General features: G+C 38.7%; 1 protein-coding gene across 1 annotated transcript in view; it reads right to left on the minus strand.

The window, feature by feature from the left end:
- The window catches only part of LOC134539548 (soluble guanylate cyclase 88E), a 197,193-nt gene that overhangs the window by 18,313 nt on the left and 151,629 nt on the right, over positions 1 to 27,251 (minus strand). Inside the window, exons 7-10 of the mRNA XM_063381673.1 lie at positions 10,943 to 11,066; positions 9,183 to 9,324; positions 5,830 to 5,956; positions 1,714 to 1,918 (exon numbers count right to left, since the gene is read on the minus strand). Of these exons, the coding sequence (XP_063237743.1) occupies positions 1,714 to 1,918; positions 5,830 to 5,956; positions 9,183 to 9,324; positions 10,943 to 11,066 (598 nt within the window). The remainder of the gene's footprint in view (positions 1 to 1,713; positions 1,919 to 5,829; positions 5,957 to 9,182; positions 9,325 to 10,942; positions 11,067 to 27,251) is intronic.

Here is a 27,251-nt window from a genome sequence, read left to right on the forward strand (position 1 = left end):
ACAGGGTGTTGGTCCTGGCGCTCAGGAGAGGGCGTCTCGTCTCCGAAAACCCGAACCACGATTCGCGGTAGACACGGAAGTCATCATGAGTTTAAAAAAATATGTATATATAATTTAAAAAAAAACTAAGGTTCTCTACTTTCAACTAAGCTACTGACTGGTTAATATTAATTTTAGATAGGGACTTCATCCCTCTAGTCTGAGAAGACTACATAATATACGATGCGATGTCGATGATTCGCCGAAGATCGCAGTTACAAACGGTACCAGTCAGTCAGGAGGCGCGCACCGAAGTCAGTTCAGCGCGGGGTATCACCAGAATATCATAAGCGCGGGGTCTCTAGAGAATGGGAGGGGGGGGGGAGGCTCTGAGCCGAAAATTACCGAGTCCACCCGAAGGTGTCCGGCATAAAAAAATTAGATCTTACTGGAGTGACTGCGCGACTGAGGCGCTATCTTTTGGTGGCGAGAAGAAGTACTAATAAATCGACTAGTGACCGACCAGAGTGTCAAGCTAGGGGGTAATGGAGTAACCAGTGGTGCCACCTAGCGGCCTGAGACATGAGGAGGGGAGAGAGGTTGTCGTTACCTCCGCGCGAGCGCGGTAGTGTCGACGCTGCTGGCGCCCACAAGTGGCGTTAGTGAACTCAGCCGTCGCTAGATGTCGTTAAAGTCCAGAATCGTAACTGCGGCTGTCAAACCTGAGATGGCCTTGACTTCGGTTAACGTACCCGTGCGGTCGTCGCTCCTAGCTTCACTTCTGAGAAGAAAGGGTGGGGGAGCAGGGGGGATGGCTTCAAAAAACGCATGGTCTGTGGGACGCAAGGCCCACGGGATCCTCCTGTCGTGTCTTGCTGCTAGTGAACCTTATACCGATTCGTGACAGAGTTAGCAGGGCTCAGCACTGCTTCACAAGCTGCTCTAGGCAAAAGTGGTCACGCGAAGAAATAAAGTTACCGGTCCTCGATGTGCCTGGAGGCGGGAGAAATATTAGCCAGAATGCTAGCCTAGCATGAGGCTGGGAAAGAAAATCAGCTCGCCTCTGAGAACAGAGACTGAGGGCCTGGCCGTAAAGAAAATAAGATGAGAGAGAAAAAAAAATATTTCCAAAAATATTTAAGATTACAAAAATTTAAATAAAACGTGCCTAAATCCCTAATACACGGCACAATGTGATATTAATCCAAGCAATGCAGTGAAGAAGAAACCCCGATACTTGCAAGAGTTATAAAATGCAAGTCCTCCCTTAAGGAGACCGCCTCGTCAGGGGTGTATGTGTGTTAGTGAGGCGGGATGATAAGCGCGACGCTAGCTGGTGCTTCTAGCGCGGTGTCTCCTCTGGACTGGCGCGCAGTCTTCTCGGCGTGCACATGAGCAGTGACCGTGACATTACATGGCCGAGAAATGAAGATACAGGTGTAATGCAAGTCCCTTAAGTGCTTTCAAGAATCTGTACCGGTTGTCTTACGCTTAAAAATTACTCTGAAATCATGCGTTTTAGCCATTTTAACTCTTCTAAAAATACAGCTTAAAAACTTAATCCGAAATCAAAAGTTCTTTTCGACCCTCAGCGAATTCTTAAATGCTTTCCGTAAGCAGACCCCACTAGGATGTGTTGAGTAGTTATTCCTGGAGCTCTGCGCACCGAGTGTGTGCCCGGGTGGGCCGGGGCCTACACAGAGGCACACAGAGGCACACAGAGAGGCAACTCACCTCGCAGGTGTCGATGGGGGACTCGCCGCGCCGCAGCCGGTCCGCCACCTGCTTGGGGATCATCTGGTACAGCAGCTCGTCGGTCCGCCTCATCTCCTCGTCCAGCTTGCGCATGCTCTCCTCCAGCTTTTTGGACTTCTGCTGCTCCTGGTCCAGCGCCAGCTTCAGCTCCACCGACTGCTGCGTGCCCGCCAGCATCAGGTCCCTGCGGCAAACGCTTCCCTCACTCACTACCCTGCTCTACCAGCGGCACTGGGACTGCTACCAGCATAAGGTCCCTGCGGCACACGACACCCCTGCCGGTCGCTTCCCTCACTCACTACCCTGCTCTACCAGCGGCACTGGGACTGCTACCAGCATCAGGTCCCTGCGGCACACGACACCCCTGCCGGTCGCTTCCCTCACTCACTACCTGCTCTACCAGCGGCACTGGGACTGCTACCAGCATCAGGTCCCTGCGGCACACGACACCCCTGCCGGTCGCTTCTCTCACTCACTACCCTGCTCTACCAGCGGCAATGGGACTGCTACCAGCATCAGGTCCCTGCGGCACACGGCCACCTCACCTCAAGCACGGCCACACGGCACTGCTGAACTCCCCCTGGCGGTTCGCTTCCCTGACCTACTTTCCACTGCTCTACCAGTGGTGTGCCGGAAATTACATATTTCGACACTTTTTTTATTTAACTTTGTTATTATGATTTTAAATTATATTTGGATAGTTTATTTTACATATAAATTGGTTATAAAAGGGTGATTTACACTTTGTTAGGCTGGCGTACTCTACTTAGTTAAACTTTGCTGCAGGGGCCCGAGACACCTTTCCTCAGGGGCCAATCTGAACTTTTGCAAGTCCAAAGACGTCGTTAGCAGCCCTGGTGACATTTCTCCCGCTTGCCGTCACGCCCGGTGCCTGTATCTTTATTTCCCTACCTGACTAAAAGTGCATAGAGCAGCTCCTGGCTTGCAAGCTCTATTTCTTAGAGGCCCGCTGAGCCCAGCGAATCTTGGCACGAACGAGTTGCCTCGTTGCGTTTTTTGTCCACCCTCACCCCCCAGTCCACCCCCCTTTTGGTTTTCAGAATTTAGCCCAGGATTATTGCCCTGACATGAACTCGCCAGGCAGTGGCCTACTTCAAGGACGATTTTCCACAGAAAAAATATGTCCACACACGACATCTAGTGGCAGAAATAGTAACTTCTGCACTTGTCGCCAGCGAGTGGAGCTAACGTCCACGACACCTGGTAGCGACATTGCTAACCTCCTGCTACTTTCACCATTAGGCCGCCAGAGAGCAGCACCGGCTGCGCCATAAGCCCCTATGCTTTCAACTCGCGTCCAGTAAAAGTCGATCCTATGCAGCTTTCTGTGCCCGCTGGTAGAGAGCGCGGTGGTCGTCCCTCGGCGCATCAACTGAAGTGGTGGTTACACCCACCTCGGTCACCTCCGGAAGTGTTCGGCCCAGAGCCGAACCTTCCCCTTCTTTTCCCTAGGGCCGAGCGCCCATTTTAATTAGGAGCATTGTCCGCCATTGCGGTACTTAGACTTTGGCTACTTACCGCCGAGCAGAACGGCCTGTGTCATCTCGGCGTCTCCTCTGTTGAGAGGCTTTTCCCCGGCAACGACACACTATTCATTCGAATAAGGAATGTAGTCATCGGTGATAAGGGATGTGATCCCAGTTTCTAAATTTAGTAGTAGCCAGTAAGTCGTTGTATTTAGGCAACAAATAATGTTTTAGTTTAAATTTTATTATTTATTTTTATCTTCCTAAATTATGGTTTCTTCCGCGACATCCGCGCTATTCTCGGTCCACGCCTTTTGGATTTCTGCGCGAGACATTTCCTGAGTCCAGGAGCTACACCCTGTTTGGTGAATACTTCGGTCTCATTTCCCTCGCCGAATTCCCGTTTGTCGGCCTTTTCGCGCCGACTGTGTTTGGCTGTCTGGAAGCAGGTCTAATTCGTCTGAATTTGACTTCTGTTTCAGACAGGGTCCAAATCTTGGGCGCCGAAATTGCACCCATCATGTTGTCCATGACCTCGAGCTTCGAGTCTCTAAGAAGAGCTTTCTCCCGGCCAGACGTGCAACTTTGAAGCCCCGGGTGATATTTAAAATATAAGTTCTCCTTACAACCAACGAAAGAACTTATTTAAATGAATACCAGCGAACAGTGCCATAGGGAACTTAACAAATAAGAATATGTGAAATAGTTTAAATGAAACGAGAATTACAGTAATAAGTGGACGAATCTAACATGCTATAATATGTCAGGAAGGACATTTTTAAATTGTTTTTCTGTGCTTGATTTGTTGTTAAAAGTATAGTATAACGTGTTTTAATCATTTTGGGCCGGCCCTCCTTTTAATAACTTGTTAATACCTTTTATTGTGAAACCAAAACAAAGGGAAAACAGATTTTATTTAATACCTTTTAAATAAGTCAGGAAACCTTTAGACCAATATACTTATGTAGTGATTTATTTATTTCTTATTTACCTATATCTATTTAAGCTATCCACTAGCTCCCAAGTTGTTTGTTTTCAGGTAGTATCAAATTGTCTTGTTCACCGCCTCGTACCACATCTGGTAATACTTGTATTTTTCTTTATAATTTTTGCCCTGCTGTTTCCTAGGACTTTTTTAATAAATTTAAAATAATCTAATTTTAGGGCACGAGGAGCGTTACAGTGGCACTTCAATTGTAATGTACCAAGTTGTTTCTATAACAATAGAGTATTTTTCATCGCTGGTATACGTACCCAAACACAGGTTAAGGTTTTAAGATTCATCTGACATCAAAGATTAAGAATTTCCAAGCATTGCAAAGTTTTCTTATATTTGGCATATAATGTTCTTTACTTTAAGCAGAAGCTTTTTTGACGTGATAACATCTTATAAATCCATTAACGCCGGTTGCGCGCACGAAAAAGCATGACTCATTGTCACGTTCCGCCTGAGCCGAGCGTGCAAGAAACGGCCAACCACCGTGCGAGAAGATCTTCTATAATATCAAACAGGTTAAGGCGGGCTTTTTAACTAATTGCTCGTAATTATATTTAAACTAATTATTTAAATTAAATTTGCAAAAACTGTAAATAATATTTGAAAATTAAAAAGTATGCAATTTTTCATCAATGTTTTCTTATGACGTTATCACGTAAAATTATCGTCCGTAAACCGACTTTACAGACACCCCACTTTTTTAAAAACCTTACAGAAAATAAAAATGGGCACATATACTTACTCTTGTAATAAGTTTTTTATCGCCACATGTGTCATATTTGTTCCAAACATGAGTGTTTATGTGTGACACCTTTTGCAACAAATGCGTACTTCTTTATCTAGATAAAGTCTTTGCATATTATACCTCATTTAGAAAATGTTTACACCTTATCAGAGGACATATAGAAAAAACTTGTCTTATTGATTTGATGACTCATTCGAAGTTATGTTTGATATAACAATAAACCATTAGGCAATGGTTTTCGTTCAGTTAAAGGTTGAAAAATTATACCTTTTTATGATCAACAGTCGTGTGTAACGAAACGTGATGCAAAGTGTTGTCTAAGTGCCCCTAGTCTCTAACTTAAAAAAATCAAACATGTGCAACAGATGTAGAAGTAACTGCAAATTTTGTTCCTTCATCAATAAATAATTATACTTGATCGACAACTTTATGTGATATAAGCATTAATTATTTGGTGGAACCCCATGTCTAAGAGTAAATATTCATCGAAATCACTTTTTATGACTACTTGTAATCAATTAGATTGATTTTATAGTAAAAATTTTGAAGTTGCATCTGTTAACTAATTTTAGCTGAATTTTAGGTTCTGAATATAAGTTTACCGATGAAAGAATGCAAGATTAAGAGGGTACTTGTTTGAAAGCGGTTTTAATTTAAACAACCTTAATTGTGAATTTGGATGAAATTTTTTCATATACTGTTTATAATTTCAAGAAGAATTTATTAACATTAATTAAACATGCAAAAAATATTTATTATTCTGTAAATGTTTTGATGCCTTAGGAGGTTCAGTTCAGCAGTAGACACGATACGTCCACAAGCAGCGTTATTGTGATCTGAGGTGCACACACCCGAGGGGATCTCACCTGCTGAAGTCGTGCATGGAGAGATCATTGATGTACAGCCCAGTCGCGATCAGGGAGTTGAGATCAGGCATCAGGGGAGTGCCCAGGTACATCATCATCCTCCAGTTGTCCATGTATATCATCTGTCCTGCGCATACAACACGACGTGTTAACATCTGGAAAAAAACATACAGCTTTTGTTTAACTGGTTGGTGTTTGCCAACAATTCTTCTGGTCACAGACAATCTAGCACTTGCATTGCTTTTGCTTATCCTAAACGAGGAAAACTAGGACATTTTACTGTTAAAATTTCTTCCCTAAAGTCTAAGATTCAGCACATTTGAGGAACAAAAACATAGTAGCCGAACCTTATTCCCACATGTTTGAGAACCATTATAACCAATCTCTTCGAGATTTTATTTCTAATCTGCATTTAGTCCATCTCTCTTTTTATTGGTACTTTATGTCCAACATTTCGGAGACTCTGTCTTAACAGCTTGAAATATGCAATATTTGTTATGGACCAAGAAGTCTTTGTGGTTTGGAGACGTTTTGTATATAACATTGAACATGACCTGGCCTCGTGGTTCGAAGACACCTGGCCTTTACGTACAGCATTGCACATGAATTGGTTGGAAGGTATTCCATGAATCGAAAAATTAGACTTCCATGGTAGGAACAGTGACAATATATTTATTTCGGTGCAAGTATCTTGTATAGAGTCATTTTTGTAGAGATAATGATTGGTTAACTACTTGAAAGGTATGTGAAAACAAAATTTAAATTAATTTTAAGCTTCAGTTACAATTATCTTTGGTTGAGAATCGAACCAAGGACGGATATCGATCGAATAAATCATTATTTTAATAAGTTATTTTTTATGAATTTTGGAATTTCTTTTGAATTTCTAGGTTAATTATTACGAATTTCCAAGATGGTGGCCAGTAGCTATATGTCATCATTCGTTTACTACAGGCTGGTAGATGAAAAATTTAAGCCTCCTTTAAGATTTTCCATGATATTAAACTAAATAACTGTTTTTTTTTTACCTGAAATTAACTTTTTGCATCATTCAAGGCTCTAACCAAGGACAGGAATCGCTCGAATAAACTGGAGACTGGTAGTTGAGAAATTAATGCCTCCTTTTTTAGGATTTTTTGTCTTTTATTGTTAAATAAATATTTTTTACATAACTTTGCATTGATTGAGGATCGAACCAAAACCGGAAATAAATTTAATCAATCAGTAAATTAATTATTGTTTTTATATAAATTTTGGATTTTTCCCCCAAATTTTTATGTTATTAATTATGGAATTTAAAAGATTGCGGGTTCAATTATGGCAAATGTGGAGTCATATAAAATGGCTGACGAGGTTCTGATCATAGATAACAAGCGGCGGACATGCCCGAACAAGACGAATACTTACGATTGACAAGCCACCACAAGACGCTACCACAAAATCCTAGTCCCATGAGAATAATATTACGACAGAAACTCCATTTACATAATACTAACGACAAGCAATTTTTCTTAGTTTAAAATCACTTAATCTTAAGATCTAATAAACGTATATCTATATACGGGATATACAGCATCTAAAAATGACGGAACACACAAGTTGTCAGTAGGTATGGTGCAAAACAAAGTAGGGAGATTGTTAGTGTCTTTATTAACAGTTTTCATATAGGAGGGACAAAGATTTTCTGTTTAATTTTTTTTTCTCTCGTAGTTAAACATTATATTATTTGGCTTCCCACACACAAAAAAAGAGGTTCACTTCAATTTTTGTCAATGTGCTATGATTGTGAAATGTTTATAATTTCTATTGTTAATTTATAAATTAGAAATTTAATAGTATTATTTTTTAATATTACTTCTTTAAAAAAACATTTAAAAAACATTTGGAAAATATAAAATCAAAATATGTGGAACAAGTGAATTTGCGGCAAAAACACGCTGTGATTGAAAATAAATATGGAAGAAGAAGAATATGAGGTTTTTGTAAGAATAGTTTTATGATCAGAATTTAATTGTTGTGGACAGAAGCTAGTTGGTACTTTTTTTAACATTTTTTTAAAGTTTGATATTTTATATCTTAGCTATTTGTTCATGGAAATTAGTTGTATGTTACTTAAAGTTAGTAATCCATAAAATATTTATTAAACACTTGCAAAAGTAAATATCTATCCCAAAACAGAGAATGTTACACATGCAGGGCCATATTGTTACAGAATAAATATTTATTTTAATGCAATATTCACAAAAAGGTTTTAATAAAGTTTGATTTGTAGTAAAATTAAAATTTTATTTTTACATTTACGTTAACATTCAAAAGTAACATCGTAAGCAGAATTAAAAATCCAATAGGCCCTACATCAACACACTAACACTATAACAACATCCCCTTTCGCGCACCATAAAGTTTGAAATCAAATTCCGAGGACAAATCTTAAGAAATAATATGTTATGAAATTAACATCGAAATGCCTAGATCTCACATGTTATTGGCACATGTTGAACATCGAGATATCACGAAGTACTCATTGACAGAAAAATAAAACTTCAAGAACTGACACTCCAGACAGTAACTGTCGACTCGTGGACGAGAGCGCCAGACAAGTGCTGCTCTCTGTGAGAGAACGGACGAACTGCTGTCTATGAACGGTAAAGCGTCAACTAGCCAGATCCCCTGCCCACAATGACAGTGGAGTCCCTTGTCATGTTGTTCATGCAGCATCTATGTTCCAACCTATCCTCCCAAATATGCGCCCTTAAGGTTAGATAAGGTGTCTGCTTACAGATACATTTTTATACATTCCAGAACAACTAATATTGAGACAAATATGTCAAGGGGTTATTCCCCCCTTTGATCAGGAAGGTGTTAGAGCTCCAGCCATGACCAGGCCAGGGCAACCCAGCATTAGTCTGTTCATGCAGCAATAGTGATTCACAATGCGATGTTTATTTCCAGAGCCGTGGGAAAAAAATAGACCCCCAGATTTGTTGCCCGGACCAGATACAGCTCGGAAGTGCTTGGACTGCCCGAAGCTAGGGACTGCCTGCTTGCAAGAGCCGCGCACGAGGCGCACAGCAGGACCCGGCTGGATAGCTAGAGGCGGGCACAGACCCACATTCCCACAGTCCCACATAGCCACAGTCCCACAGTCTCACATTCTCACATTCCCACAGTCTCACATTCCCACAGTCTCACGTTCCCACGTTCCCACATTCCCACATTCCCACAGTCTCACATTCCCACATTCCCACAGTCTCACGTTCCCACATTCCCACAGTCTCACATTCCCACGTTCCCACATTCCCACAGTCTCACATTCCCACAGCCCCACGGCCCTTTAGAGCGCATGACGGCACCTTTGAGCCTGAGGTTCTTGTCGTCCTGGCCGCCGCTGCTCTCGTCGCTGAGCACCAGCTCGTCCTTGTGCTCCGCCAGGCGCTCCGTCAGCACCGACTCCACCGTCACCAGCTCGAAGATGTTGTTGGTGCGGTTCAGGATCTGCGCACGCCCGCCTCTCACTGCTGTCCGTGCTCAAACCAACTGCTTCATCTTACTTCAACATGAACCCCACGGCCGTGTGTTGTACGTGAATACGAGTACGTAACAGGTAGTATTTTTTATATATATTTTAACACCATACATATTCACTGTAACTATTTTTAACTAATGTTTTATACGTGTATTTGGTAGATTTTGACGAGAGCTGACCATTGAAACTCAAACGAACGTCGCAGCTTCTCCGAGTCAAAAGTTATACTAAATGGGAATCTCTAAACGCAGCAAAATGACCTCAAAATGTCATAGCGGGAGGCACGTACCCTTCAACACTTCAACGCTTTGTTTCCTATGCTTTGCCAAATGTGCTCACCAAATTCGACAATTTATTTTACCTTGGTTCTATAAACTTATCTTCTTTTAAAGAGTAAATATATTAATTATTTAAATTGTGATTACATAAGTTTTTTACAACTGAAATTTTTGAGAAATAGTCCAGTTAAACGTTTTTGGAAATTCGACTATCTGAAAACCCGAATTACTAAAAAAAATTTTTTTGTTTTATGCAATTATGTTAAACTAACAAAGTTAGATGTTCAAATATTTTAAGCATAAGTAGTAATGTAATAAATATTATTTCCATCTTTACGCTACAGTATACTCCAAGATAACAAGTAACTTATTATATATTATTACAATGTAAAAGCAAGGATTTGTTAAATGTAATGTTATTTCACATTGAATATTACAAAAAACTATTTTTAATAAACAATACGTACACTTCAAGTACAAAAACATATTTGTTACAAACCGTTTTGTAGCTTATAAGTAACAATCTGTGAGCAGAAAGAAAAGAAAAATTTACTTTATGTAGTGTGCCAGAGAAAGAAGTTTCGAATTGATTCACAAAATGTCTGTAACTGTGGAACGCAAACAGTAACAAACATAAAACACAACCATTTTTAATTTTAAGAATGAAACAAACAACCAACTAATAGCTTTCTGAAAAAAAAGTATAATTTAATTAAAGTTATTGCCTTTATCTACTTATTTTTATGTTAACATCACCAGTGAAAAGGGCTGTAGATAACTGAGTGTGCAATTAATAATACCTGAATGAAAAATTGTGAGCATATAAAATAATTTTTTTTTTTTAGAAAAATAGAATTTTTTTATTAGGAAATATGTTTCAAGTTTAATAATAACATTAAGCTCCAAATAAAGGTAAGTGTTAGCAGAAGTTTTTTTTTTAATTGGAACACAGTTGATTTCCTACATGTATTTTTTAATGATAATAGCTATGAATATTTAAGCATTTATTTTACTAAAAAAACAACAAAAAAGTTTTTTTTCTGCATAACGTAATTAAAAGTAAATTATTTGAATGATAATAAAATAATGTTGACATTTCATTCTGACCCTTTTAACAGTATGTACAAATTGTTAATATTTTTATTATTTAAAAGTTTCTGGCAAAAAATATTAATTATTAAACCATTATAAATGCTACTAGAAACAATAATACGTTTTATTATAAACCTTACTTGTTATACAATTATATCTTAATTTATATACATTCGTACGAGCGTACGAAAGTTATAAAGAAGTTGAGGTAACTTACTGTTTCGAACTTGAAAGCGATGAGTGGTCGAACGAGATCAAACCGGTTTGTGATCTTCTTTCCAATCAGATCCGGCAAGATGACCATCAGAGAGTTTCCTATACTTCTCACGACCATATCTGACCTGCAAGCATGGCATTTTATGTACACGGTTAATTACATCTAAAATAATTTGTACAAAACAGACTTCATAACGAAAAACAAACATTACAACAGTATGATGCATTTAAATATACCATTACTCGAAATATGACAATTTTTTTATGTTAAATAAACTGTAATTTTTTTAACCAAGGAAAATTTTATTAGTTGTTAAAAATATACATATAAAGAAAATTACGGATTTTTTGTACTGTAGCATAAGAGAATCTCCGTTGTCCTTTACTGGGACTGAACACATTTTTTTTTTACTCCTGAGAGCAAAATTTTGCTAACTTTACTTTTACAGCTATGACAAATCGCCGTGTTTGGTAATGAAGACGTGTGTCTGACACACACACGGAGGCAGTGGGTTGGATCTCTGTGCATGCACTATTGGTACTTTTCTCATTGTGTTGTTTCCCATTGCTACCCCTCGTGAATCCTAGTACAGCTACTCAGTGAGTGCTTCTTTGCTACTCTTCAACGTTCCAGGTAATAACCACTAACTAGTGCAAAGCTAAAAGTACGTTTTTAAAAATTACAGTACATAAAATATTAAAACCTGATTCAATTTTTAAAATCATTTTTAAAGATTTTGGTTTATTTTTATTTGTTCTGCAGGGCAAAAACGTCAGGTTTTCGAAAAACAAACTACTCTCATTATAACAATTGAATTTCCTTGTTTTTAGCCTTAATTCGATGAGTAGTATAAACTAGTATGTCCTGGGACTAGAGTGGGAAACTAATGTCGGTGCAGGGGTTCCGAAATCTTGAATTGTGACCATCTTGGAGTCTAATTTCCTCCAAATTCCTAAAATATACCTTGATAATACTAAAAATTCTTTTTTAAATTCTTAATTCACGAGAAAAATTACTGTTTTTTCATAAAAAAAATTAAAGGTTGTAAAATCCCCAGAATGGAGCATTTTCTCCTCGAAATGACATTGATCCTAACCGAAAATTTTTAATTTAATTATTCAATTTTTTACTAATAATTCCAAAAAATTCCACAAATGTATACAATTGTTTACTAAAATTTTTTAATTATTTAATTTCGGTCCTCGGTTAGATTTCCAGCGAGAGTAAACAAGTAATTTGTATATAAAAATTTAAATTTTTTTGACGATTAATTTGTGGTATGCATAGCATAATAATATGATTTACATATATTTGTTACAAATAAGCATAGGCATAAAACTTATATAGCTATGCTAGGCATATTTTTATATTAAGTATGCAAGAATAAGCCTAACTGTTTCAGCCGAGCTGGATTGTGCGAGACTTGCGGTGGTTTTCGCCGAGTGCTCCTGGTTATTCCTGGAGAGACTGTAGTTGTTCTCCGTGCTGGTTTGCTGATCTGCTGCATGATCGAATTCTTCGCCTGCAGCAACGCCTGCACACCCCGCTGGTCGGAGTACCCTGCCCGCGACACTGGCAGTCGAGGCACTCACAAACCCCGCCTGATGGGCCGACTCCCGCGCGGCAGACGCGTCGAGCCGGCCGCATACCTCCCAGGCGCCCGCTCACCAGCCCAGCCTGATGGGCCGACTCCCGCGTGGCAGACGCGTCGGGCCGGCCGCCTACCTCCAAGGCGCTGATCACGAGCCTGCCTGGGCTACCCCGCGCGCGGGGATGATGTCTCTTACCACGGGACGTGTTGGTCCGCCGGCCATGAACTGTCCAGTAGCGGCCGCTGGTGTGGGCCGGATTGCTGTGTTGCTGTTGGCGAACAGCTCCATCGCTTCGACGAGCGAAGGTCACGGTGTTTGAACTGGCCTACTACGGCGCCGGAGACATTGTCCGAGGTTTTAAATTGCCATTCTTCGAGTATTTTTTGTGTTCCTGTTGTAAACAGTCAACCGTTTACAGATTGATTTCATTATCTCATGTTTATTGTAAATTAATTATTATATTTAAATATGTATTTGTATTATAAGTTGTACCAGCAATCACACTAATATGGATAGCTAAGGCCAGCCAGTATGTTTAGTCTTTGGAAATTGCAGCAGTGTAATAATTTATTGTCTTCATTTAATTATTCTTTGGACGCCTATTCCTTTTTCTGAAAGCTTTACATGAGTTAAACACAGGTTTAATTACCGTACATTGGATTTTACTACCACTGCTGAGTATTTCTTCCTGCTAGTTGCGAGCTCGCTGGTTGCTACAACAATTCCTGGGAAGTTGAGGTTGAAAAGGAAGGAATAGGGGAGGATTCTAAGATGCCATGTTCGAGAGAAGACGTTTCCCTTGCGATGTGTCGCCAAAACCCTGGTGCCCGCAAAGGAAACAAGAAGATCGTGTCCGCTACTATAGTTAGATACTATAGTGTAAACGGAGTATTCAGATAGGAGAATTCTGAGTTAATCTACCTCAGAATACAGGGTATACGCCTTAACACGACATACTAGGCGTTTCGCGAGTGCTTCCAGCATCGCGACTTCTACATCTGATTCCTGCCATCTCGTGGTGAGAACGTTCCTTGTACCACGTTTTTCAGGACCATTTTGGTGTCGCCGATCCAGTCAATGAGTCGTAGCCTACGGTAGTCGTAGTGGATTATAACTCTATTGCAGCGTCCCTTTCTACAAGTTCCTGCGACCATACACCGATCTACCCAGAAGTCCTGAATGGCCGAAGAACCTGCCCTACCCCAAATTGAGCTAGTAGGTACCGGTAGTTGCAAACCTTGATAATTCAGTAATGACGGTGTAGTATCGAAACTGGACCCAAATCCATTCATGTCTGGCTATCTGTATTTGGTAGGTTATTTAAAAGCTGGTACAACATTAGGATGATCTGAACCTAATCTTCCTAGTCAAATTTATTCAGATCAATAATTTTCAGTTTCAGTGTTGTACATATCTATGTGTTGAAATTATATCAATTATAATATTACAATACAATTAATACCATTTGATATTGCTTTAATTATTAAATGTTATCAGTTTTGGTATTAATCGTACACGAGTACAGCCAACCACCATACTTTGCCAGCCATTTAACATACATTACCCTTAACATACACTACACCGTACTATCATCTGTAATTACTCAAACACAAGTAACTGTGACGTGTTAACTGTGTCAAACGCAGTTGTAATAGTCATAGACAGAGACACGTTCGCGCCACACTGTTTATGTTATTTTCAAAAAACTTTCGTTCACCTCAGGGTAAGGTCAGTCTAGGACCATTTGAGACGTCAGCCTAAGGGTATATGTTTCATCCCCTATTTTGCTCGGCACAGGCGCGATTGTGCCTCCGTAGGGCATTTAAGCAACTGCTAGCACAACTTCAGCCTTCTTCATTGCTTGTTCATGACCGAGGTCACTTCGCCAGACTGTCAGATATTCGCGTGCAGTTACTGCCGAATGGTTAGTTGTGTAGTTCCGTGGCTCTCCCGTCCAAGATGCAGGCGCTGACATGCAAGTGCGCACGTGCGTGAGGCCGCGCCTTCAGCTTCAGCTAGCATGCATTTTTGATGCTTGTGGATTCAGATAATAAGCACGAAAAATCTCTGAGCCATTACACGATTCGGCATCTGGTGGCGAAAAGCAGAACCACTTCAACACGAATCTTTCAAAATGGAAAATTAACTCTCGCTGGTGGATTACTTGAATTCCTATTTAAGTATTTTTTGAGATTAAAAACTCTCTGTACGTATCTGGTGTTATTTGCAGAAGTTAATTTTGAATTTCGGTTCGAAGCCTGCAACGTAATAGAAAGGACACACGGTGTAATTTCATCAGCAAGGAAGAAAGGAAAAGACCGATTTTTTTTATCCTTACTAAAAAAATCATTTATTCACAGGTGGGGGCAGAAATCGTTTGGTCTACGATATATCTTAACTAAACATCGCAAGCTCTGTGTAACCGAGCTGACCAATGATAACGAGGATGGGTCTACAAAACTAAGGAAGTGAAATGAAGGCAAAATATTATACGACTATCATGATATCGAAGAATGTGAAAATGCTGATGCTTGCAACACTATCCCATATTTCGCTAATGATTTGGAATTTAAAACTATCGAAGAAGGTAGCATCTTCGTGGGAAATGAAAAAAAACGTTATGTCAAACTCTAGTCACCTCGGTGAAATTGAGAAAAATGTAGAAGCGTCTGAAGCTGACATGATCGAAGACTGTGATGAATTGCCGAGCCCAAAACGTTGAAAAAACTCGTAAATTAAATTATTTTGATCAATCTTATGATAACCACAAGAACAATGGCGATATTAAAGACTTTGAGGGTGGTGTAATACAGAATAGTTCAGAGATCTTAAAAATATTAATAATAAACATGTAAGAAAGATGTCAGCAGCAGAATAGATGGATTACATATCATGGGAAGATCCTAACATATTATACGACAGGTGAAGACTTCTCCTTGCTTCGCAAGATGCTGAAAATTTATCCATCAACAAACAAACATGAAATTTACTTCGAGAACTGATATTTGTGCGCTACACAGAATAATGTATTGTATAACATGCATTAAGCTTTCAAAAAGAGCCAGGTGTAGCCAAATGAAGAAAGAGGCATTATAGCTAGGTGGGGCGAAATGCAGGTTGGGGCAATGTAGCCAGATGAACCCAAAAGCAGATGGAGCTAAACACAGAGGGGGCCAAATGCAGGTAAAACCAAACGCAAATGAAGCAAAATGCAGTTGGAGCCAAATGCAGGTAGAATCAAGTGCATATGGAGCTAAATGCTGACTGAGCCAAATGCAGGTAGATACAAATACAGGTGAAACCAAATGCAGGTGAAGCCAAATGCAGGTAGAGCCAAATGCAGGCAGAGCCAAACACAGATGGAGCTAAATGCAAAAGAGTCAAAAACAGGTGGAGCCAAATGAATGTAGAGCCAAATGCAGGTAGAGCCAAACGCAGGCGAAAGTATTTTCGCCTTTTATCCACTTTTGAAACTGATTGGTAATCTTTGATTTACATACAAGAAAATATTTTCTATACTAATATTATAAACAGGGAAAGGTTTTTTATAAGTTTGTAAGTTTGTAAGTTTGGATGTAGGGGGTACATTCTAAAACTACTGATCCTATTCTGACAATACTTTCACTATTAGGAAGCTACATAACCTCTGAGTGCTAAAGGCTATTTGTATTCTGATAAATATGTGTTTTCAATGAGAAATCACAATAACTGTAATTTAAGCTGGATAAAATTGCCGTCTGTTTGATTTATGTGCGTGTGCTGCTTAAACGTTTTGAAATAATGAAATAAAATGTTTAGCAAATTAAATAAATAAGACGTAGAGCGAAAATATTGAAATTTTTTATCTTTACAAAAATTTTGTGATACCATTTATCTAAGTTAAATATTCCAGCTACAGCGACTGTTTTTAACAAACTTTTTTTTTTCAGATTCACTTGTAACTATGTAATTTAATCTTGAAAATCGATTCTAACCTACTTTCGATTATCGTATCGCTTTGAAACTTTGCAAGTATATATAACTAGCTGCGCGACCCGGCTTCGCACGGCTATACTAATGGAAAAAAATTAAGCCACATCTCCCATTTAGAGTAATGGTAAATAAAAAAAATTCAGTGAAAATTTATTACAATGCTGTATAATGTACCGGAGAGAAAATGAATAGCACCGATGGTTTCCCGACTCGTGCACGCAACGTACAACTGATGTACCCGTACTTCGCTATGGCAGTCTACAGGCAGATCACTCTTGCGCCGCTCATTATACATGCCCCTCCTTGTGGGTACGCCACTGCCGCGCGATGCCCGTTGCCATGGAGACGCAGAAGGCATGAACAATGCAACATCCTGTTCTCATGCGGACAAAGTACCCACTGTTGCCTGGTTTTAACCACCCATGGGATATAATTTTCGGAAAATGTCATCCTGCGTAACATAAGGAACATTACTGTTAAGTTTCAAGTCTGTAAAATATATATACTTGAAAAAAAGGGCAATTTTTGATATTTAAAGTACCCGCAAAATTTCAAGGGTGATGAGGACTGCACTAACAATGAAATAGTCGTTGCCATAGAGATGAATGAAGCATCAACAAAGCAACAGCCGTTGCCATGGTTATTTCCTACCAAAAACTGGAAATTTTGATATATATTACGCCCCCGAAACTCCCGTTGGGATCGGATTTCCGCAGAACCCGTTCTTAGTGAGCGTCTACATCACAAAATGAGTAACTATGCTAAATTTCAAGTCAATCGGGTGTATAGTTTTAGAGATCTCGTGATGAGTGAGTCAGTGAGTGGTATTTCGCTTTTATATATATATATATATATATATATATATATATATATATATATATATATATATATATATATACAAGTCCTTGTCAGAATTGTAACGGGAGAGGAAAATTATTGATGGTCCGAAAAATTAAAAATAATTAAAAATACTAAAAATAATTCTGGTAAAAGAAAAAAACAAAAATTAAACACAGAGAGAGAAAAAAAAACAATAGTTTAGGTTTTCGATTTAAAGTGATAAAAAGTATTTAAATACTAATTGAACTCTTATGAGGGTGTTTTTTACTTGTATGAAAAAATTAAGAATGATAAGGCATCTAGTGCGTGGCAATAATGTTAATAGGCAATAGGAAATAAACTTCTAGCGCCTGCGGCATTGTCAACACACACTTCGTACGTGTACTGCATGTTTTATCTAACCCCTTCCAACGCATTGATTCTAAATTGGACTTTTAGTAAGGATCCCTAATATTATTGATAATATAATATAGCCTATAGCCTTCCTCGATAAATGTACTATCAAACACTGAAAGAATTTTTCAAATCGGACCAGTGGTTCCTGAGATTAGCGCGTTCAAACAAACAAACAAACAAATAAACTCTTGAGCTTGATAATATCAGTACAGATACGGAATATAATACAAGAGTTTCATGACTATAACCTGAAGAGTGATGGAGGATCATAGGAGCAAAAAAAACACTACTTTTGATCTACGGGTAAAAACCATGCTTTGTGTGTGTCCATGAAGCCGGGACATGGTGGACATTTTCCCCGGGGTAGACTGCCCCCCCCCCCCCCCCCCCACACACACACACATAAACACAGGATTTCAATCCCAAAAATTTCCAAAATTTAAAACATCGATTCACTTTCGATTTGGAGTGTTTCCAATCCAAGAGGCCGGGACATTGTGTATATTTTACCCAGGGTTGGACTGCCCCTCCCCCCTCCGCCGTATTTAGCTGTGGTTATATGTCCCCGATTTTTCGAAAATCAGGCAAAACGAAATACGATGATTTTGGCGTACTTCAGAGGTCTTCGGGCACCATCGGACCCCTCCAGGGGTGAAGTTAAACACCCCCGAAGTTTTCGGGACTTTGAAAATTGACCTTGTAATGCAATTCAAGGAATTAAAAAAATTATTTCAGATAAACTAAAAAGTAAAAAAATATATATTTTAAAAATTATAAAAAAACATGCTGCCTATGTTGTATGAATTTAAAATATAAAATAAATTTTAAGTAATTTGTTCAACAGCAACCGATTAAAAAACGATTCTGTATAAAGTTAATTTTAGTATGCTTAAAATAAAAATCAAGTAATAAACCACACCATTAATTTTAATTTAAAAAAGGGCGTAGGGTGCTATCTTCTTTCATTTTCATACTGACTCTGTCCCAAAGAATAGGCATTATTGGTAGAAAATTTAAGACATATTATATCAAGCTTTCGTTGCTCTCTTTTTTTTCCTCATGATGACTATCCTAACGAATATACATTAGTGATAGAATATTTATTTAATACAACTGATAGCAAGCACCCAATTTTTTTCATTAAAATTAATTGTTTTGTTTGTTACTTAATTCTTACTTTAAGCTTATTAAAAAAAATACTTTATAGAGAGTTGTAGCTTATTCTGTAGCTGTTGAAAAAAATTACTTCAATTTAGATTCTTGGCAGCAGTAGCTCTAGCATCAACAATGTCCACTTAAGGTGCACCAGCGTCCTCCCAACATCGGCGTCGTTGCTGTGGCAAAAGATTTTATTCGAATGGCGGTAATGGCTACCGACACGAGAATGGAGAAACTGCTAATAATCCACGTCGTAGAATTTTTTTTTGCCAGAAATGTCACAGCGAGTTTGCAATGAACGATAGTTTAAAAAGACATGCAATAACCTGCAAACTGAATTGCTCCTACCGTCAAACGGCCGAGACTGTCATTGCAAAATAGCCATGTTCGTGAATTACTGAGTAAGGATACAAATTCCAGAAAAAAATATATCTCTGTAACTTCTGTAAAGAAAAATAAAAGGCAGTAGTAGTATATGAATGTTCCTCCGAGATCAGGCGCCAGGCGGTAGTGCCGGGTGCCGAGCCACATCTCTGACGACACGTCCATCTCTGGCGTCACGGCGGCCATCTTGGACGAGTGTAACAGGACACAGCGTAATGGGACACCGCGTAACATGACATGACGTAACGGGACAAGTAGATCATGGCGGCCATCTTGTATCCGCCATTTTGGATGACGTCATTGTGTTCTAGAACATTCCGGCGATGTGTTTTCCGCCATATTGGATGATGACGTCACCGTTGCAATTTTCGTTACGGTCGCCATCTTTAACTTTTTTTATTTATTATCCGATTTTTATGAAATTATTTTAAAAATTATAAAAAAATTCACTTAATACAATTTTAATAAAAAAATTATAAAAAACATACATTTACGACACGGAGTTTGGAGTCCTCGGTCCGAACCCGACGAGGGCAAAATAATTAAAATGGCGACCGATCCTTCCCTCACAGTGGACGCAGGCAGACTGACCCCCACCACTTTTTTTTCAAAGCATATATAACGTCATCTAGAATGACGTCATGTCCGCCATCTTGTCTTCGTATGCTGGAAGCCACAATCTTGTTATCGACTACTAGAGTGCGCTGACGCCATGTTAGTTTAATTCTTACCCGCTAGAGTGCAGTAATCATTTATTACTGTGACACCCGCCATCTTTAAATTTGGCCACCATCTTGAAATCATGTAATAATGTAGCTAGAAATTCGGGAAAAGTTCCAAAATTCATTAAATAAATCACTCATTAATTTACACATTGATTCGATCCGCTCCTGTCCTCGGTTCGATACCCGATCGATGCAATAAAGTTTAATTTTATGTAAAAATAATAATATCAATAAACCATGTACAACATTCTTAAAGAGACTTTAAATCCTCTACTACCATCATCCTATCAGACATCAAGACCAACATATTGGTAATTCATAATTTTAATGCTAGAGATTCGGGAAAAATTTCAAAATTCAATAAATAAATTGGCAATAAATATACTGATTGATTCGATCGATTCCTGTCCTTGGTTCGATCACAGGATGATACAAAACAACTTTAATATTTAAAAAAAAAATTGGTTTGAGAAAATAAAAACACCACAAGTTCTTTTAAAAACACTTTTATTACACAAATACTACACTACTACAAGTATAAAAAAATACACAGACAAATTACTAAAGCCTTTTGGATTCCTCGATTCAAACAGTCTTCTTGTTGTATGGACCAAATCTTTTACATGTTCGTAAATGTCTATTCAGTTTATCAGGTCGACATATTGGTACACCACAATTTTCACACAAAGACGAATTATCGACTTCATTAAAATAACAGAGATATATTTCATGTTGTTTTGCACTTTCTATATTTGCCAATGTTTTGTTACAAAATATACAGCTTGATTCCGATGAATGTACAGCCAGTCTATCACAATTCCTGAAGTGCCGTTTTAATCTTCCATATTGTACAAACTTACTTAAAAACCTGTTGCACTGATATTTAATGCGTTCAGAGTTATTACTACAATTGTGTATTACATAATCACATAATTTCAAATTTTTGATCTTCTCACAGTACGTGCAGTCGGGTGATGGAACACCGCTGGATGCTCCTTCCTTCATCAATGACACTGGAATGGTTGACAACCATTGTAACACTGCTGACATGTTAACTTCTGACGCCGTTGAGGTCTGCTCTGCAGAAGATGTTGCACGCATCAAAATCTCCTGCTGTGCTGAGAGAGCAGGTGTAGCTGTAGACATCGTTGTCATCGTGCTCTGCACTGATGATGGTAGACGTTCGATCCAGGTTGGTGTAGAAAGTGGTAATGATGCCATCGAGTTCTCAAGAATAGCTGGATACCGGTTTATTCTGTTATACAAGTCTAACTATCCGATCCGTTCATCACCACAGTCAGAGACGGACTGAAGTTCATATCACCAGGGTCTCACTTATATATTCTCATCAGCTGGTACAACACACGAGTCAAAACAATAACCATGTCCATTATACTCGCACTAAACTTTCTCACAGCATTTTTTATAATGAAGACGTAAGCTATCAAGACGTGAAATTAGTTTATTGCACTTATTGCACTGAAATTGTATTCTTTTAACATTATTAGAACAACTGCTTCTTTCATGTCTGCGAGCATTTGAGGTGATAGTAAATGATGCGTCACAGTATTTGCACTGACGCAATGTACGCTCTTCATTAACAGAAGTATCCATTGCTGATGATGAAACTTCGGATGATGGTGGTATCACATCTGTTGACGTCTCCAGGCAAACTTCTGTTGATGTCGTCGTCGTCGCCAACGGGATCTGCACCTTCTCCGTCGTAGCTGTCGTAAAGGTTCCCGTAGACGATGGTACAACCTCTGAGTTCGTCGTTAAAGTCGGTATAGATGCCATAGAGTTCGCAAAACAGGTAATTACAAGATTTATGCACCAGATTAAACAAACTAGGTGATCCTTACACCGCCGTCGTCAGTAACAAACTGAGCGTCCTGCTGTCTAGGACTCGATTATATACATGCACCGTATGGAATAATACGCTAGTCAAATCAAGAACCATCTACAATAATACTAGAGTCAAAACAACATTAAAAATAGAAGGACCATCAACGCAAAGGTAGCACATTTGGAAGCACCGACAACGAAAAGGCAGCACATTTGGAAGCACCGACAACGAAAAGGCAGCACATTTGGAAGCACCGACAACGAAAAGGCAGCACATTTGGAAGCACCGACAAAGAAAAGGCAGCACATTTGGAAGCACCGACATCGAAAAGGCAGCACATTTGGAAGCATCGACAACGAAAAGGCAGCACATTTGGAAGCACCGACAACGAAAAGGCAGCAAATTTGGAAGCACCGACAACGAAAAGGCAGCACATTTGGAAGCACCGACAGTGAAAAGGCAGCACATTTGGAAGCACCGACAACGAAAAAGCAGCACATTTGGAAGCACCGACAACGAAAAGGCAGCACATTTGGAAGCACCACCAACGAAAAGGCAGCACATTTGGAAGCTGCATCAACAAAAAAAGGCAAAAAAGGAAGCACAAGTTACGAGATTTAAGTCTTGGTTAGAAATCAGAATACAAGAAATAAAAACATTAAATTCTTATAGTTTAAATTATTTATTTTATTTCTTTACATTATACAAATACAAGTAAAACAAACCATTATTGTATGTAGCCAGCTTTCCTCAGTTCCAAGAGTATGAAGTATATTTCTTTGATGCACGAATAGTTTCCTGCACAAAGCGAACCATGTAGAAGTCTTAGCCGGTCAACCAATATGTTTTGATCTTTCCATGATGTGTAATCATTCTCTTCCGCCATCATCTTCCTTGCACGTTTATAATAAATATTATGATCTCTGGTGTCTTCCGTTTTACCACCAACCTCAGGGTAACTTTCATTTTTGAGACGGTGATCATCACAAGCTTGATCAGATTTATTTAATATATCACGTCGTTTCCATCGTTTCGGTCTCAGGACACCGCCACATTCTTCGATCTTATCAGCTTTAGGTGCTTAATCATAGTCTATGTATTTGTCAACAGCCTCAGAGTCACTGTAACAATCACCGTAGAAGGAATCGTCTTCACCCAATTTACCGTAATAATTCGATGTTGATGATGTTGAAGTGTCTTCATCGTCTGCATGCTTCCTTTTTAGGAGTCCATCATTTTTACAAATTAGGAAAGATCTACTTGTATTTGGCTGGAATATATTCTCACTTTTCACGTTAAGGATTCTTCCATTGTCTTCATTCTTCCGTAAATCATCAACCTCCTTCAATTTAAGTTCTTTGTCGAGATCGGAAGAGCCAAGAAAATTATTTTCATAATGCAGATCACTCTTCCTTAGTCTAGTAGATTCATCGTTGTCCTCTAGCTTGTACGCAGGCTTGGCGTTACTAGTTCTGCCATGTCTTTTTAGGCTCTCTCTCCGCGTAAACGACTTGCTACATCGAACACAACTTATCATATTGCGCAGTGGATTTTTAACACAGTCATTCTTATCGTGTTGTCTTTTATTCTTTCTCAAGATAAACTCTTTGCTGCAAAACTTACACCTATGTTCTTTCGATACAGCGTCAGATCCCAAATCGGAATTCATTTTAGTTACTGAGACTAATGCCAGATACCAATTGAGTGTTTTAAATTAGATCCATTACTTAAATAGAATTTTTTTCATATTTCATTAGCGAGAATTAATATATCTCATGCAAAAGTACTTTATACATGTAGTTCTGCTTTTCAACAACAGATGTCGCCACATGTTGCTTGCAGGTAAATAATATTTAGTTCTTTCATGCGAGATGCGGGATGCTCACTAACGATCGCAAAAGAAGGATGGCTTCGCTAGACTCCAAGGAGAATGAAGTCCGTCCTTCCTGTTAGTGCTTCTTAGATTTCTCAGAGATTATTATTATTTGACTGATAAATTATATTTTTTTTTAATTTCCACCTGATAAAAATATTACAAGTGTTGATTAAGTAGCAGAAATTCACTAATTAAATGTAACCTTAAATAAATTAACATGACTCATTAAATTAAAAAAATCCTTCATGAAGAGATAAATTACTCATCTGTAACCAGAAGCACTTGCAGAAAATCATCAAAATACTGTCAAGTATAATCAGGAGCACACGGAGAAAACCGTCATAATATTGACAAGAATATTCAGGAGCACACGGAGAAAACAACCATAATATTGTCAAAAATAATCAGGAGCACACGGAGAAAACCACCATAATATTAAGAAGAATAATCCGAAGCACACAGAGAAAACCGCCACAAGTTTTAATTATCATAAAATTACAGAAAAAAAATTAATAAAAAATTAATAAAATCACAAAAAAATTCTAAAAACTAATTATGCTAGCTTGTGAACTTCTCATTGTTGAGCAAAAATAGAGTTATAGTCCAAGCCAGAATGGTTGTCGGTGCTTCCGAATGTGCTGCCTTTTCGTTGTCGGTGCTTCCAAATGTGCTGCCTTTTCTATGTCGGTGCTTCCAAATGTGCTGCCTTTTCTTTGTCGGTGCTTCCAAATGTGCTGCCTTTTCGTTGTCGGTGCTTCCAAATGTGCTGGCTTTTCGTTGTTGGTGCTTTCAAATGTGCTGCCTTTTCGTTGATGGTCCTTCTATTTTTAATGTTGTTTTGACTCTAGTATTATTGTAGATGGTTCTTGATTTGACTAGCGTATTATTCCATACTGTGCGTGTATATAAGCGATTCCTAGACAGCAGGACGCTCAGTTTGTTACTGACGACGGCGGTGTAAGGATCAATTAGTTTGTTTAATCTGGTGCATAAATCTTGTAATTACCTTATCTTGCGAACTCTATGGCATCTTTACCGACTTTAATGAATAACTCGGAGGTTGTACCATCGTCTACGGGAACCTTTACGACAGCTACGACGGAGAAGGTGCAGATCCCGTTGGCAACGACGACGACGGCATCAACAGACGTTTTCCTGGAGACGTCAACAGATGTGATACCACCATCATCCGAAGTTTCATCATCAGCAATGGATACTTCCATTAATGAAGAGCGTACATTGCGTCAGTGCAAATACTGTGACGCATCATTTATTATCACCTCAAATGCTCGCAGACATGAAAGAAGCAGTTGTTCTAATAATGTTAAAAGAATACAATTTCAGTGCAATAAGTGCAATAAACTAATTTCACGTATTGATAGCTTACGTCTTCATTATAAAAAATGCTGTGAGAAAGTTTAGTGCGAGTATAATGGACATGGTTATTGTTTTGACTCGTGTGTTGTACCAGCTGATGAGAATATATAAGTGAGACCCTGGTGATATGAACTTCAGTCCGTCTCTGACTGTGGTGATGAACGGATCGGATAGTTAGACCTGTATAACAGAATAGACCGGTATCCAGCTATTCTTGAGAACTCGATGGCATCATTACCACTTTCTACACCAACCTGGATCGAACGTCTACCATCATCAGTGCAGAGCACGATGACAACGATGTCTACAGCTACACCTGCTCTCTCAGCACAGCAGGAGATTTCGATGCGTGCAACATCTTCTGCAGAGCAGACCTCAACGGCGTCAGAAGTTAACATGTCAGCAGTGTAACAATGGTTGTCAACAATTTCAGTGTCATTGATGAAGGAAGGAGCATCCAGCGGTGTTCCATCACCCGACTGCACGTACTGTGAGAAGATCAAAAATTTGAAATTATGTGATTATGTAATACACAATTGTAGTAATAACTCTGAACGCATTAAATATCAGTGCAACAGGTTTTTAAGCAAGTTTGTACAATATGGAAGATTAAAACGGCACTTCAGGAATTGTGATAGACTGGCTGTACATTCATCGGAATCAAGCTGTATATTTTGTAACAAAACATTGGCAAATATAGAAAGTGCAGAACAACATGAAATATATCACTGTTATTTTAATGAAGTCGATAATTCGTCTTTGTGTGAAAATTGTGGTGTACCAATATGTCGACCTGATAAACTGAATAGACATTTACGAACATGTAAAAGATTTGGTCCATACAACAAGAAGACTGTTTGAATCGAGGAATCCAAAAGGCTTTAGTAATTTGTCTGTGTATTTTTTGTACTTGTAGTAGTGTAGTATTTGTGTAATAAAAGTGTTTTTAAAAGAACTTGTCGTGTTTTATTTTCTCAAACCTAACTTTTTTTTTAAATATTAAAGTTGTTTTGTATCATCCTGTGATCGAACCAAGGTTAGGAATCCATCGAATCAATCAGTATATTTATTGCCAATTTATTTATTGAATTTTGAAATTTTTCCCAAATCTCTAGCATTAAAATTATGAATTACCAATATGTTGGTCTTGATGTCTGATAGGATGATGGTAGTAGAGGATTTAAAGTCTCTTTAAGAATGTTGAACATGGTTTATTGATATTATTATTTTTACATAAAATTAAACATAATTGCATCGATCGGGTATCGAACCGAGGACAGGAGCGGATCGAATCAATATGTAAATTAATGAGTGATTTATTTAATGAATTTTGGAATTTTTCCCGAATTTCTAGCTACATTATTACATGATTTCAAGATGGTGGCCAAATTTAAAGATGGCGGGTGTCACAGTAATAAATGATTACTGCACTCTAGCGGGTAAGAATTAAACTAACATGGTGTCAGCGCACTCTAGTAGTCGATAACAAGATTGTGGCTTCCAGCATACGAAGACAAGATGGCGGACATGACGTCATACTAGATGACGTTATATATGCTTTGAAAAAAAGTGGTGGGGGTCAGTCTGCCTGCGTCCACTGTGAGGGAAGGATCGGTCGCCATTTTAATTATTTTGCCCTCGTCGGGTTCGGACCGAGGACTCCAAACTCCGTGTCGTAAATGTATGTTTTTTATAATTTTTTTATTAAAATTTTATTTAGTGAATTTTTTATAATTTTTAAAGTAATTTTTTTAAAATCGGATAATAAATAAAAAATTTAAAGATGGCGACCGTAACGAAAATTGCAACGGTGACGTCATCATCCAATATGGCGGAAAACACATCGCCGGAATGTTCTAGAACACAATGACGTCATCCAAAATGGCGGATCCAAGATGACTCCAATGATCTACTTGTCCCGTTACGTTATGTCCCGTTACACTGTGTCCAGTTACGCTCGTCCAAGATGGCCGCCGTGACGCCAGAGATGGACGTGACGTCAGAGATGTGGCTCGCCACCTGGCACTACCGCCTGGCGCCTGATCTCGGAGGAACATTCATATACTACTGGCAGTCTTAGAGACGCCGTCAGAAGTGAAAACTTACAACTTAGGAACAAATTTTCTATTTTTTTAAAATTAAT

Source organism: Bacillus rossius, chromosome 15 (genome assembly GCF_032445375.1).
Source record: "Bacillus rossius redtenbacheri isolate Brsri chromosome 15, Brsri_v3, whole genome shotgun sequence".
Lineage (NCBI taxonomy): Eukaryota > Metazoa > Arthropoda > Insecta > Phasmatodea > Bacillidae > Bacillus > Bacillus rossius.